The 13,184-nt window shown below is 34.3% G+C and overlaps 2 protein-coding genes across 3 annotated transcripts; both read right to left on the reverse strand.

The window, feature by feature from the left end:
- Positions 1-171: 171 nt before the first annotated feature.
- On the reverse strand, positions 172-7,970 carry LOC149724625 (uncharacterized). The gene is made up of 19 exons (XM_089892231.1): positions 7,730-7,970; positions 7,451-7,612; positions 6,952-7,017; positions 6,663-6,891; positions 6,337-6,521; positions 4,651-4,725; positions 4,406-4,600; positions 4,281-4,352; positions 3,751-3,939; positions 3,615-3,686; positions 3,252-3,479; positions 2,338-2,412; positions 2,099-2,287; positions 1,966-2,037; positions 1,632-1,820; positions 1,496-1,567; positions 1,156-1,374; positions 760-831; positions 172-635 (listed from the first exon to the last, which is right to left on the reverse strand). The coding sequence occupies exons 2-19, from the start codon at positions 7,592-7,594 to the stop codon at positions 300-302; spliced, it is 2,679 nt and encodes an 892-aa protein (XP_089748357.1). The 5' UTR covers positions 7,595-7,612; positions 7,730-7,970; the 3' UTR covers positions 172-299.
- A 1,375-nt stretch (positions 7,971-9,345) lies between these two features.
- Positions 9,346-12,842, reverse strand: LOC149724626 (atlastin-2-like). Of its 2 annotated transcripts, none has more exons than XM_089892224.1 (11): positions 12,434-12,842; positions 11,793-11,837; positions 11,510-11,732; positions 11,231-11,421; positions 10,959-11,051; positions 10,367-10,555; positions 10,243-10,314; positions 9,970-10,158; positions 9,836-9,907; positions 9,624-9,700; positions 9,346-9,480 (listed from the first exon to the last, which is right to left on the reverse strand). In XM_089892224.1, exons 1-10 carry the CDS (start codon positions 12,629-12,631, stop codon positions 9,662-9,664), a joined length of 1,311 nt encoding a protein of 436 aa, XP_089748350.1. In that variant the 5' UTR covers positions 12,632-12,842; the 3' UTR covers positions 9,346-9,480; positions 9,624-9,661. The 2 variants fall into 2 exon arrangements, 1 of the variants encoding a protein (XP_089748350.1); XR_016386478.1 differs by having other exon boundaries at positions 9,464-9,480; positions 9,624-9,723.
- Positions 12,843-13,184: the final 342 nt, after the last annotated feature.

Raw genomic sequence — 13,184 nt, forward strand, 5'->3', positions numbered from 1 at the left:
GTGATATATGAAAAAACGGGAGTTAACAAAATTAAAACAAAATAGTGAAAAATATAGTTAACACGAGGATATTTTCTTGTCCTATTTGGTAGTAAGCAAAGAACATTTAAAGAATTATAAAACCATATCCTCACGACTCCCATAGACCGTTGTTAATTGTTTAAAACACAATCAGGATGTTTGGATATTATGTGCTGAAAGTAATTATAGAGTTATGGACAAATAGAGCAGACCAACATGTTATATCAGAAGCCGAGCATATGAATATATTTATATGATGTAACATGGTAACATTCACACTACTGGTTAAGAACCTCCAACATACGAAGGGATGGAAGATCTGATGTATTTACATAAAGATTAGGTGGGGCTTTTGTACCGAAAACAGCATCAGTTAACACTGCAAATGCAGCACCAATCAGGCCGGTTGGTTCTGACCGCTTTAAGGCACCGCTGTTGGTATAACCTGCTTCTTTTACTTTCCATCTTTGTCTCCTCAACTTATTTTCACATGTTTCAACTGCATTTTCTTGAATACTTGTAAAAGGAACAGCCCTTTTTAATTCTGCAGTTACCAAAGATACGATTTTCTCGTGCAGATTATTCAGAGTTGCTTCACTTGCATCACCAGCTTCCTATGTACAGTTCATTTTTATAGCCATGAGCAGTACAATATGTTTGTGCATTACACAAAAGTAAATTGTGGATTTAAAAATCACAAACATTGTAGGATTTTATAAACAATATACTTTGCTTTACCTTGTTCATTATTCGTAAGTAGTCTGCTTCCAATTTACCGTAAAATACATCAAGCTTTCTTTCCATACGTTCCTGGTTTAAAAATGTTTTGTTTTTGTTTAATTTCTATTACATATGCATATACTGTTTTAGCTGTAAATTATATTTTATTCCATGGCTTATCAACTTAGTGTACAAAATAATTTGCTTATACTGTTTCAACTTCGTGAGTGGGTGATTAACCCAACATCTACAGTGATTAGAGTAAGTATCGAATTACGACGCTAGTATCCATGTTAGGTGCGCGCTTGAAAGTTTAATAATACAACTAGGCATGCTGTATCAATTTAAATCTAAATTTGGATGTTAAAAAAATAAACTGTATCACTTATATGTATGTATCGAAATATATCATACCATTTTAAGTTTTTTGTTTGCCTCAGCTTTCTGTAACTCCCTTTTACTTTCGTAATTATGAAAGCATTGAAAAATTTCATCCATCAAAGAATTTAGCTGTTCTTCTTGACATGGCAGGCATTTTTCAAATTCAGAATTAATAAATCGCACCATTAAGCTTTTAAACACATATTGATGTGCAGCTGTTAAAGCTTCCTTTGTCCCATTCCTTTTAATTTCCTATAAATATAAAATCAGTATAAAAGAACCCTAAAAAACATTTTTTTATTAAAATAAACAAACACACAAAAAGGTATGACACCACTTTGTTTGGTTTCTTACAAACAATTATAATATTTACCTTGTCCATCTCAATCCCATACTCATTTCTATACCTAGCAACCAGACTTTGTAAGTTCACTTGAAAAGTTTCCTGCAAAGAATTTACAGGTTACATGCAGATGGTGAAGGGGTTTTGAATAAAATAATAAATTCACCTTTCTCTTTTCATTTCCAGTTTCAAATTTTCCATGCTTTGATCGAATAGCTTCATGCAGTTTATTTTCACACTTTTTCACGAAGTCCTGGTTGCAATCACTGGTTGATGTTTTAAACGCTTCAATTGCTTTTGTTTCGGCAACCACGCTTGCTGCATCAACATCCTCTAAATAACGGCCACCAGCTATCTGATTAAAATAATTTATTTCCGTAAAACAGCGAATTTAAAATAAAAACCCCAAAGATTTTTGAACACCTAGTTTCTTATTGATTTCCTTTGATCGGTTTTGCTTTTAATAATAATTAATTTATAAAAGCTTTTCTGTTTAATACCTTTTCCATTTCCTCCATATAGATATATCTAACAGCAGTAACTTTATCCATGATTTCACTTTGTTCTTGCATCTAACAAAGTTGTATTGTTGCATTACTACCATCTATTACTAACAAACAAAATACAAAATACCTTTCGTCTGTTGTTGTAACAAAGTATAACTTCATATAAACATTTTAAATCTTTGACCAAACGTGCTTCATATTTCAAACTCTGATCTTCTTCAAACTGATCACGATCATCAAATTGCTTCAATGCATTCTGGAAGCATTCATCATGGAATTGTTCCAACATTTTAGGGTCGATGAATTTGTCCCCTGTCTATATTGGTTTGTTGTAAGTTTACAGTAGTTTAGTTTTGCATCGATTACCTTGGACTTCATTGTAGCAAAATATTCACTTTTAATTTCATCGATTTTATGTTGAAACTCAATGATATCATGGACCTAAAAAATAAGGAGTTTTTCATATTTGTACATTGAACACCTATTCAGCCATGAACTCAAGACTATGTTATATGTTAGTTATCCAGTAATTTAGCAGTGTTAAAGGTTAATCAAACGTTTGATTAAAAATACCCCTTTATTCATGCCTAAAAGTGTAAACATTAAAAAAAGTGTTTTTTATGCATCCCAACATAAATTGTAATAATTCGATGCCAATGCGAAAACAGTTGAGCGGATTCCCAGCCTTGTTCTAAAATCAGCGCATTTAAAGAATAACTTATTTAACCTCGCATGACAGTCGTTATAAAACGGATGTTTTGTTCGATACACCTTGTGCCCGCCTACAAGTTACCACATATGTAGCTTTGTGGGTGATTGTTTTTATTTCTCTTTATTTTACATACTACTATAAACCACTGGATTGGAGTAATAGAACAAACTGGCTAAGTTACAAATATGCTAATATTGTAATCAAATGCTTATACATTTTACCTGCATTGATAAATGCAATTCAGGTGGTTAGCGCGCCTGCCTGTAACCCAGAGGTAAAGGTTTCAAGGCTCTTCGCTGCTACTATTGTGGGCGTATGTGTCTTTGGGCAAGACACTAAACGGCAACTGCTTCAACCCAGTGGTCACTAATGGGTTGTCCAAATTATCAGCCATAATAAAAAATTGAAAAAATCCCAAAAAAAATAATCACCCACAAAGTAACATACTTGGTAACTCGTAAGCTGGCGCGAGGTGTTAAACCCGTGTCATAACGACTGTCGTTGCCCCGTTATGCAAAAATAAAGCAAGTTACATTCATTCATTCATTCTGTTATTAAAATCCATTACCTTAGGAGCTGCAGCAGTGGAAAGTTCCTCCTTAAGTTGCTGCAACCCCCCTTTACTTTCATATTCATGAAAGCATTTAAAAATTTCATCCATTAAAGAATTTAGTTGTTTTTCTTGACATATTAAAACTCTTCCAAATACAGATTCAATAAACTGAACCATAGATCTTTTAAATGCTAGTTGATGTGCAGCTGTTAAAGCTTCTTTTGTCCCATCCTTTCTTAATTCCTAAAATATACAAAAATAAAAAACATCAGTCGAAAGAACTCTAAAAAAAATATTTATTCATTAAAATAATGAAATACACAAACAGCTATGACACCACTTTGCTTGCTTTTTCACATCCTATTATAATATACTTACCTTATCCATCTCAATTTTATACTCAAATTTATACCTAGCAACCAGACTTTGTAACTTCTTTTGAAATGTTTCCTGCAAAGAATTTACAGATTACATATAGGAGGCATAGTGTTTTGATACAGAATAATAAATTTACCAATCGGTTTGCGTTAAGCTTTTCAAATTCTTCATGTTTAGATTGAATAGCTTCATGCAGTTTGTCCTCACACTCTTTAACGAAGTCCTGGTTGCAATCCCTGGTTGATGTTTTAAACGCTTCAATTGCTTTTGTTTCGGCAACCACGCTTGCTGCATCAACATCCTCTAAATAATGGCCACCAGCAATCTGATTAAAACAATCCTAACAGCTTATTTAAAATAATAAGCTTAATTTTTCTAATGTTTTTAAAATTTCTTTTAATGCATTAGTTTTGTGCAATTGATTCACTTTATTTAACTCTTTAGCAGTAAGTAGTATAATGTTATTCAGACAACTTTAAGAATCTTAACAAATACTGCTATAGATATGCAATATACAATTATAAGAAATGAGATTCAACTGGTTATCTTGTCATATCTGATATTTCATTTCAATATAAAAAACCTGGACAACCCTGATTTGAAAACAAATCTAAAGATCAAACTGTTCATTTAAACACACTGTATTTATGAGTCTTTGCTTCATACCTTTTCCATTTCCTCCATGCAGATATTACTAGCAACACATACTTTATCCATGATTTCACTTTTTTCTTGTATCTAACAAAGTTATCATGTTGCATTACTACCATCTATTACTAACAAACAAAAACAAAATACTTTCGTCTGTTGTTGTAACAAAGTATAACTTCATATAAACATTTTAAATCTTTGACCAAACGTGCTTCATATTTCAAACTCTGATCTTCTTCAAACTGATCACGATCATCAAGTTGCTTCAATGCATTCTGGAAGCATTCATCATGGAATTGTTCCAACATCGCTGGGTCAATGAATCTGTCCCCTGTCTATATTGGTTTGTTGTAAGTTTACAGTAGTTTAGTTTTGCATCGATTACCTTGGACTTCATTGTAGCAAAATATTCACTTTTAATTTCATCGATTTTATGTTGAAACTCAACAATATCATTGACCTTAAAATAAAGAGTTTTTTCATGTTATACTTTAAGAAAAGAGAGCAGAGTTATAATGATAGGGCACATACCATTATAAAATTATTCACAAAAAAATATACATAGTTTGATTTTAAACGCATTGTACAATAACGGGACTTCTTGTTAACCCATGAACTTGAATACTGTGCTAATGATACCTCAGAACCAGATAAAACATTTTTTAAACTTGGACAAAAAGCAATAAGTTAATATTAATGTGGCGGGGCAATCATAGTCGTAATAACACGGACGTTCTGTTTCATACACCTCGTGCCCGCTTACAAGTTACCACGTATGTAACTTGGTTATCCTCGCATGGCGGGGTAAAGATAGTCGGTATAACACGGACGTTCTGTTTCATACACCTCGTGCTCGCTTACGAGTTACCACGTATGTAACTTATTTATCCACGCATGGCGGGCAACAACAGTCATTATAACACGGGTGTTCTGTTTCATACACCTCGTGTCCGCTTACAAGTTACCATGTAGGTAACTTATTTATCCTCGCGTTGTCGGAAAGGACAGTCGTTATAACACGGGTGTTCTGTTTCATACACCTCGTGCCCGCTTACAAGTTACCACGTATGTAACTTATTTATCCTCGCATGGCAGGCAACGCCAGTCGTAATAACACGGATGTTCTGTTTCACAGACCTCGTGCCCGCTTACAAGTTATCACGTATGTAACTTATTTATCCTCGCATGGCGGGCAACAACAGTCATTATAACACGGGTGTTCTGTTTCATACACCTTGTGCCCGCTTACAAGTTACCATGTAGGTAACTTATTTATCCTCGCGTTGTCGGAAAGGACAGTCGTTATAACACGGGTGTTCTGTTTCATACACCTCGTGCCCGCTTACAAGTTACCACGTATGTAACTTGGTTATCCTCGCATGGCGGGGTAAAGATAGTCGGTATAACACGGACGTTCTGTTTCATACACCTCGTGCTCGCTTACGAGTTACCACGTATGTAACTTATTTATCCTCGCGTGGCAGGCAACGCCAGTCGTAATAACACGGATGTTCTGTTTCATACACCTCGTGCCCGCTTACAAGTTACCACGTATGTAACTTATTTATCCTCGCATGGCAGGCAACGCCAGTCGTAATAACACGGATGTTCTGTTTCATACACCTCGTGCCCGCTTACAAGTTACCACGTATGTAACTTATTTATCCTTGCATGGCAGGCAACAACAGTCGTTATAACACAGGTGTTCTGTTTCATACACCTCGTGCCCGCTTACCAGTTATCACGTATGTAACTTATTTATCCTCGCATGGCTGAGCAACGACAGTCATTATAACACGGGTGTTCTGTTTCATACACCTCGTGCCCGCTTACAAGTTATCTGGTATGTAACTTATTTATCCTCACGTGGCTGAGCAACGACAGTCATTATAACACGGGTGTTCTGTTTCATACACCTCGTGCCCGCTTACAAGTTATCTGGTATGTAACTTATTTATCCTCACGTGGCTGAGCAACGACAGTCATTATAACACGGGTGTTCTGTTTCATACACCTCGTGCCAACTTACAAGTTACCACGTATGTAACCTATTTATGGGGCACTTTTATACCTTTAGTATTGTGTTTACTTCAGGTAATTCACCATTTCTTGCCGTCTTTTCAAGTTCCATTACAAGCCTCATAAGAACTTCACCAGTGCAAGGTTCACCATCAAGTTGCTTTACAACCAAACTATCTTCAGAAAACAAACACTTGGCCAAGTCATTCACTCCAACAAGAAAGTTTTTGTCCAAATCTTTATCATTGTAAAAATAAGACTGTAAGTGTAATGGGGCAGTATACAACCTAGTAATCAAATAAATGCAGGTTGAATATTTCTACTTGCCAAACACAACTGCTAGGATTTTAAGTCAAAAAGCTGTCACATTTGTCATACCTGCAACTTTAACATTAAAATCATCACTTCCTTTCTGTTTCACAACTTTCTTCCCAGGATGTGGCAACAAATGACATTTGACATCAGAAAAACTCTCCATTATCATCTTCCATGCGTCTTTGTTTTCATCTTGATCCGCTTTCATAACTTCTTCCAAATATTCCATCCCACCTTTGCTGCCATAATCATAATCTGACCTTTGCCAGTTCTGTACCAGAATCAAAAGGCTCTGAAATATGGTTTAATTTTACTTTTAAAAGTAATGGTACTTGTATTTGTTCAATCTCACTGATAAAGTTGTAGGTGAAGCAGATCCCTCACTCTTTATTAGATCCTTGGCTTGACTTGCAAAGTTCTATAAAGTAGTAAGTTCCTTTAGTTTTTAGTTGTTGACTAACCTCATATTTGAACACTAAGCTAATAAAAAATTGTTAGTCCCAGTGACTCTAATCTAACATCTTGATGGTGTTGGTTTATTGGATGGCGATTAATTATGCAGTAATAATGATAAGAGTTTAATAACATGCAAGCCCAATAACATTCGGCAACAATTCTACTTGGTACCGAATGAAGAGGATTTCATGCGAGAGAGTATGAACTGTTGATATTTCAATTCTCAGGTTAAAATATGGAATCGAATGCAATCAACAGTTTAATATTTTGGGAACTCATGAATTATTTTATATTTCTTTGGCTGGTGTTAATAATAAAACTGGGAAAGATAAAACTGTGGGAACATAACAATTTATTGCAACTGGTAACAAAATCATGTATGTACCATTCCTTACCCCTACGTGTTGCACATCATTTTCTTTTATTAACCCTGCTGGTAAATTGTAGATCTGGAGAGAACTTAGTAAAGTGCTCAATCCAAACAATACAGAACAGTCTCCTGCAGTCATATCCTCATTAAAAGATCCTTGAGTGTCCATCAAGAACACAGCTACTTCCTTAAGACATAAAAAAATTGCAGCAGTTGTATAAAATCACCAATAAAGTTACATGCATGGCCCTAAACAATAATTTTACAATAAAATTGGAAAAAAATTTATTATCTAATATTTAACCTATTCCTTATCATATTTCAGCATGAATGGTTTGTTGGTTATATGGATTCTAGCAGTTGTAAGTGCCTTAGAACCTTTACCGTTCAAAGGGAAAACATTTGTTAACCTGGCATCTTCTTGCTCCAGCCATTTGGGTGACTACAAAAAATGTGTCATTTTAGTCATCTAGGACTACAATAGTATTAGGTAATATTTCTAAAGGTGTTTTTCTGTCTATAAAACTTTTTGAAACAGTTCCAAAAAGCATGCACCTGATTTCCCAATAGATAATGACATAACAAATTCAAGAGAAAATATTTTCCCGATCGTTGTTCCCCAAACACACTGATAATGGCAACAGGATGGTCCTGGTAGTTGTAGAGTATTTCTTCAAGCTTTTCTAAGTCAATTTGTGGAAATTTCCCGGTCATCGTCGCAATTGGTACAACAAAGTCTAAACCGTAAAAACACAACTGACATAATTTTATAATGGTATTGCATGATACCATGGATCCTTAAATAGTTTCATTTAAACAGAAAATTTCCGGCCACCACAAATTGTTCTTAAACGAATTTTTTTAGTGGTGTTTAAAATAAATTTTGTAAACATGATAATGTTTAATAATCCTAAAGTTTGAAACTGAAAACAGATGTATAGAAGAAGGCCGCCCGGCAACATGGATCGAACATGTGTTTGCTGTCGTCTTAAGCCAACTTCCAGATACTTTCCCACCATTTCTCAAATGGCCTAGTTATTTATTACATGTTAATTGTTTTAGTTTATTTGTCACATTCCATTGTCAATATTTTATCCATAATTGGGAATGTTAGAGCAACATTTTAGATTTCTAAAGTTACCTGATGTGGCTGAATCCTTGGTTGGTTGTGTTGATGATGCAATAGTGCAATCATTACTCAAAAGAGCAGAACTCTCCATGTGGACATTGCTTATTTGTATATTTGTATTACCAGAACCTGATTAAGTTTGAAAGGAGAGCGCATTTAAATAGGTGCTGGTGCTTCATAATATACAAATGTACAAAATGGTTACCTGGATTGCCTGAATCTTTGTTTGTTTGTGTGGTTGGCTGTTGATTGTTACCTAAACTACCCAGAGGAGAGTTTACAAAGTTGCAATTTTTCATATTCATTTGGTATGAACCTGAAGTACAACAAGAACAAGTAACATGTGTGGCAACTTGGGAATAAAATAGAATGACTATTTAAACACTTAAATAACTGATATCTATTTATTCAAAATATAATCAAGTAACATTATTACTGTAATCATTACAACATCATAAAAATTGAACGCTCATTGAAGATTAGTGTTTCTATTTATTATATCCCTGCATTGTGTGTAGGCTTTCACAGAAAAACCTACTGTGTATATTTATAAAGGTTTGTGATTTCGAAGTAGTCATAAATGTTTTAACTGGTGGACCTGATTTGTTTGATTCTTCTGTTGGTTGCGTGGCTGATTCTTCTGTTGGTTGTGTAACTGATTCTTCTGTTGGTTGTGTAGCTGATTCTTCTGTTGGTTGTGTAGCTGAATCTTCTGTTGGTTGTGTAGCTGAATCTTCTGTTGGTTGTGTAGCTGATTCTTCTGTTGGTTGTGTAGCTGATTCTTCTGTTGGTTGTGTAGCTGAATCTTCTGTTGGCTGTGTAGCTGAATCTTCTGTTGGTTGTGTAGCTGATTCTTCTGTTGGTTGTGTAGCTGATTCTTTTGTTGGTTGTGTAGCTGATTCTTCTGTTGGTTGTGCAGCTGAATCCTTGTTTAAATGTGTGGTAGAATTTTTTAAGATTTTTTTCAGTTATAAATGTATTACATTATGACAAGATTGATATTATCAACATATTGATACAATTTTAAACTTGATGTAATCTTAAACTGTTGTAACTCATTTTCACTTACTGGCACGTATCTTTGAAAACAATCCAAGATTTCATCTATCAAAGATTGTAATGTTTCTTCATTATAAGGTAATTCTCCTGCAGTTTTGGATTCAATGAATCTGATCATAGATCTTATAAATGCACGTTCATGCACAGTTGTTAAAAACTATAAACAAAAAGTTATTCTATACAAATTCTTTGGAATAAATGCACATACAATATAAAATTTACCCCAGTCATTGAATCCAGATAAACCCCTTTAAACCCAGCTATCAAACTTGTTAATTTTTCATCAACTGTTTTCTGCATATAAAGTAAGCATTAAAAAACATATTAAGATATAATTAACATAAAAGTAAATTTACCAATCGTTTGGCGGTTGCTCTTTCAAATTCTTCATGTTTTGTTTGAATAGCTTCATGCAGTTTATTTTCACACTCCTTCACAAAGTGCTGATTGCAGTCACTGGTTGATGTTTTAAACGCTTCGATTGCTTTTGTTTCGGCAACCACTCGTGCTGCATCAACATCCTCTGAATAACGGCCACCAGCAATCTGTTGAAAAAAAAGATTTTTAAAATATTACAAGTGTGAGATTGATTTTATCTTTAAAATGTTACGCATTTACGAGGACTTAACCTTTTCCATCTCCTTCATGTACACATCTCCACAAGCAACAACTTTACGCATAATGTAATTCTTCTCTTTTTTCTATTAAGATACAGTTGTGATGTTACTCAATTAAAATGTGTATAGGTAATACCTTCCATGTAATGTTCTTTCGCTTAATTTGGGCAAATTTCACTTTTAAATGTACTTCCAGTACGTTCCTGTGTTTCAAATTCTCATCTCCTTCTAACACAATATCGCTTTCAAATTGTTGCAATGCATTCTCAAGGCATTCAGTGTGAAACTGTTCCAACACCTTTGGGTCAATGTACTTTTCCCCTGTCTGTGATATTTCGTTTGTAAGTAAATACAGTTTTATAGGTGTATATGAGTGCTCTTATCAATTCATACCTTAAACAGCATGCAAGCTATTGATTATTATGGTAGTATCTTTGGCTGGACATGATAAAAATAATATTGAATGAATGACTTAGCTTTGTCTTTTTTTTCATTCTCTAAAATTTTAATTTACATAGAATGTACTTTAGCAATCCATTTCACATAAAATTATTACAGGTGTACATGTGATTACACATGTAAAATAAATCCCCTAACTTGCAGGTTTTATTGGTATTATTGATTTAGTGCAAAAAGAAGCCTTTAAATTAAATAAAATAATTTCATTGTAGTTAAACACTCGCCTACACAATTATCTTTACTATCTTGTATTTGGTTCACTTTCTTACCTTGGACTCCATAGCAGCGCCATACTCACTTATAATTTCATTAATTTTTCCATGAAATGCAACCATGTATTTGAGCTTGTAAGCAGAAATCCACTAAAGAATATTTTAGTCAAAACATAATACATAGATCATATGCTGCTTAATGCTTACAGTTACTTACAGGTTACCATACAAAACATCTTTACTAAATTGCTCAAATATTTATTCTCAACTTTGTACAGTTGGTTTAATATCACCATAAACCAGTATACCAGCGTACAACTATTCCATACCTTCATTATTGCGAGGACATGGGGAATTTGATCAGTTTTTATTTTTCCTGTTTCTATAACTGCCCTTACAAGCCTCATAAGATCCTCACCAGTGCAAGGTTCACCATCAAGTTGTTTTACAACCAAACTATCTTCAGAAAACAAACACTTGGCCAAGTCATCCACTCCAACAAGAAAGTTTTTGTCCAAATCTGTACCATTGTAAAAATAAGACTGTAAGTGTAATGGGGCAGTATTGTATAAATTTATGCTATATTAAACTAACTGTAAAACCAGCACCTGAAAGTTTAATGTTGGATCGCCTACCATCCTTGTATTTAGTAACCTTTATCCCAGGGTGAGGCAACAAATAACGTTTTCCTTTAGACAATTTTTGCATTAATTGTTGCTGCAGAGAAACGCTTCTATGATCATCTAATTTTACAACTTCTTTCAAGGATTTTGTTTCGTCTTTATAAACATGATCTGGATGTTCCCACTTTCGTACCAGATACATCAGACCCTGAAAAGATATTTAGTATTTTTCGATACCATAAACTGCACAGCAATAAATTATGCTCACCTCTTTGGTTAAACATTTAAGATGAGAAGCTTCATGGTGTTTTCTCTTCGCAGATACCAAATAAAAAATGTTATAAACACCTAATAAACTGTAGAAATCTATGAAGCAAGGAGAAGATGGGGAATTTGTAATATCGGGTATTTCCCACAGTTTTTATTTGTAATGTCGGGTATTTCCCACACCACTAGGTTGGAGCAATAGCCGTTAAGTATCTTGCCCAAGGAGACATACGTCATACACCAACAATGGTAGCAACGACAAGCCTTAAACCCAGTACCTCTGGGTTACAGTCAGGCGCCCCATTGTGTCATTAAGCTGAAGAGCATGGGCATTTGACTCCAAGCTGCTACCGTAATAAGACTGCAGACTTTACTAGAATGTACATTTTATACTATGAAGGCGAAGTATTGCTCAATTGGTGTAACAGGGTCATCTACATGAATTAACTACATAAAATTCATCACAAATATACAAAACATAAGAGCCAGGCTAGCAGTATATATTGTTATGCAGCACAATGTTAAATAGTCGAGAAGTGTTCCATATTTAAAATTTGTAAAAAGGTCCTTTGGACAGCTAATATGCGTCTTTATGGTTGCAATGTTTGAACTAATTGGTAAAGTTAAGTATATTACTCCTACATGCTGTGCATCCTTTTCATGAATCAATCCTGGTAAGTTGTAGATTTGTACAGAATTTAACAACAAACTCAGTGCAAGCAACATCGAACAGTTCCCTGCAGATATTTCCATATGAAAAGGATCTTCAATGTACATCAAAAACACCGCTACATCCTGTCCAAATATTTTTAATCGTTCTAATTTCACTGTGCATGTCATAAGGAATTCTATTTTACTCCTATAAGTAAGCACAGGATTGGGAAAGAGTAAATCATGATGGAAAACAAAAAAAAACAAAGATTAGATGGACTGTGGAATAAACTTATTTTATTTTATATCTATATAGTGTGGCTGACAAGTTAGACAACCCATTAGTGACCACTGTCCACTGGGTTGAAGAAATTACCGTTAAGGGTCTTGCCCAAGAATACATAGCTTTCAACAATACCAAAGTCTTTCCAATGACATCATGTATTGAACATAACAATGTCATTTGATCCCCAAAAAGTTGTTTTCGTTCCACACCATATTTTAATACATAACAACAGTACCCGCCTTTGTCGCACACTTCATTTCACTGTGAGAGTACTGTCGAATATTATTGTAATGTTTTTTTTTTCATCATTAAATAGATAACCGTAAAAGTAGATCTTTTAAAGGCACGTTTTACCCCGTGTCCCATCTTACCCCAGCCTTCTATATAAATAAACCCCTTTTATTCGTTGCGTTTAATGTAGTTTAGGACAACATTTTTTCCTCTTGTTATCCTAAA

The sequence above is a fragment of the Ciona robusta genome, chromosome 14 (assembly GCF_009617815.1).
Source record: "Ciona robusta chromosome 14, ASM961781v2".
NCBI lineage: Eukaryota > Metazoa > Chordata > Ascidiacea > Phlebobranchia > Cionidae > Ciona > Ciona robusta.

Excerpts from the sequence above, each read along its gene's own strand:
- LOC149724625 (XM_089892231.1), bottom strand. The coding sequence starts at position 7,594 with ATGGACACTCAAGGATCTTTTAATGAGGATATGACTGCAGGAGACTGT. Across the intron at positions 3,940-4,280 it reads GCATGGAGGAAATGGAAAAG|ATTGCTGGTGGCCATTATTT; the intron begins GTATGAAGCAAA and ends TGTTTTAATCAG. Across the intron at positions 636-759 it reads ACTTACGAATAATGAACAAG|GAAGCTGGTGATGCAAGTGA; the intron begins GTAAAGCAAAGT and ends AACTGTACATAG.
- LOC149724626 (XM_089892224.1), bottom strand. The coding sequence starts at position 12,631 with ATGACATGCACAGTGAAATTAGAACGATTAAAAATATTTGGACAGGAT. Across the intron at positions 11,422-11,509 it reads ATCCAACATTAAACTTTCAG|ATTTGGACAAAAACTTTCTT; the intron begins GTGCTGGTTTTA and ends ACAATGGTACAG. Across the intron at positions 9,701-9,835 it reads ATCTGGATTCAATGACTGGG|GAGAATTACCTTATAATGAA; the intron begins GTAAATTTTATA and ends CCAAAACTGCAG.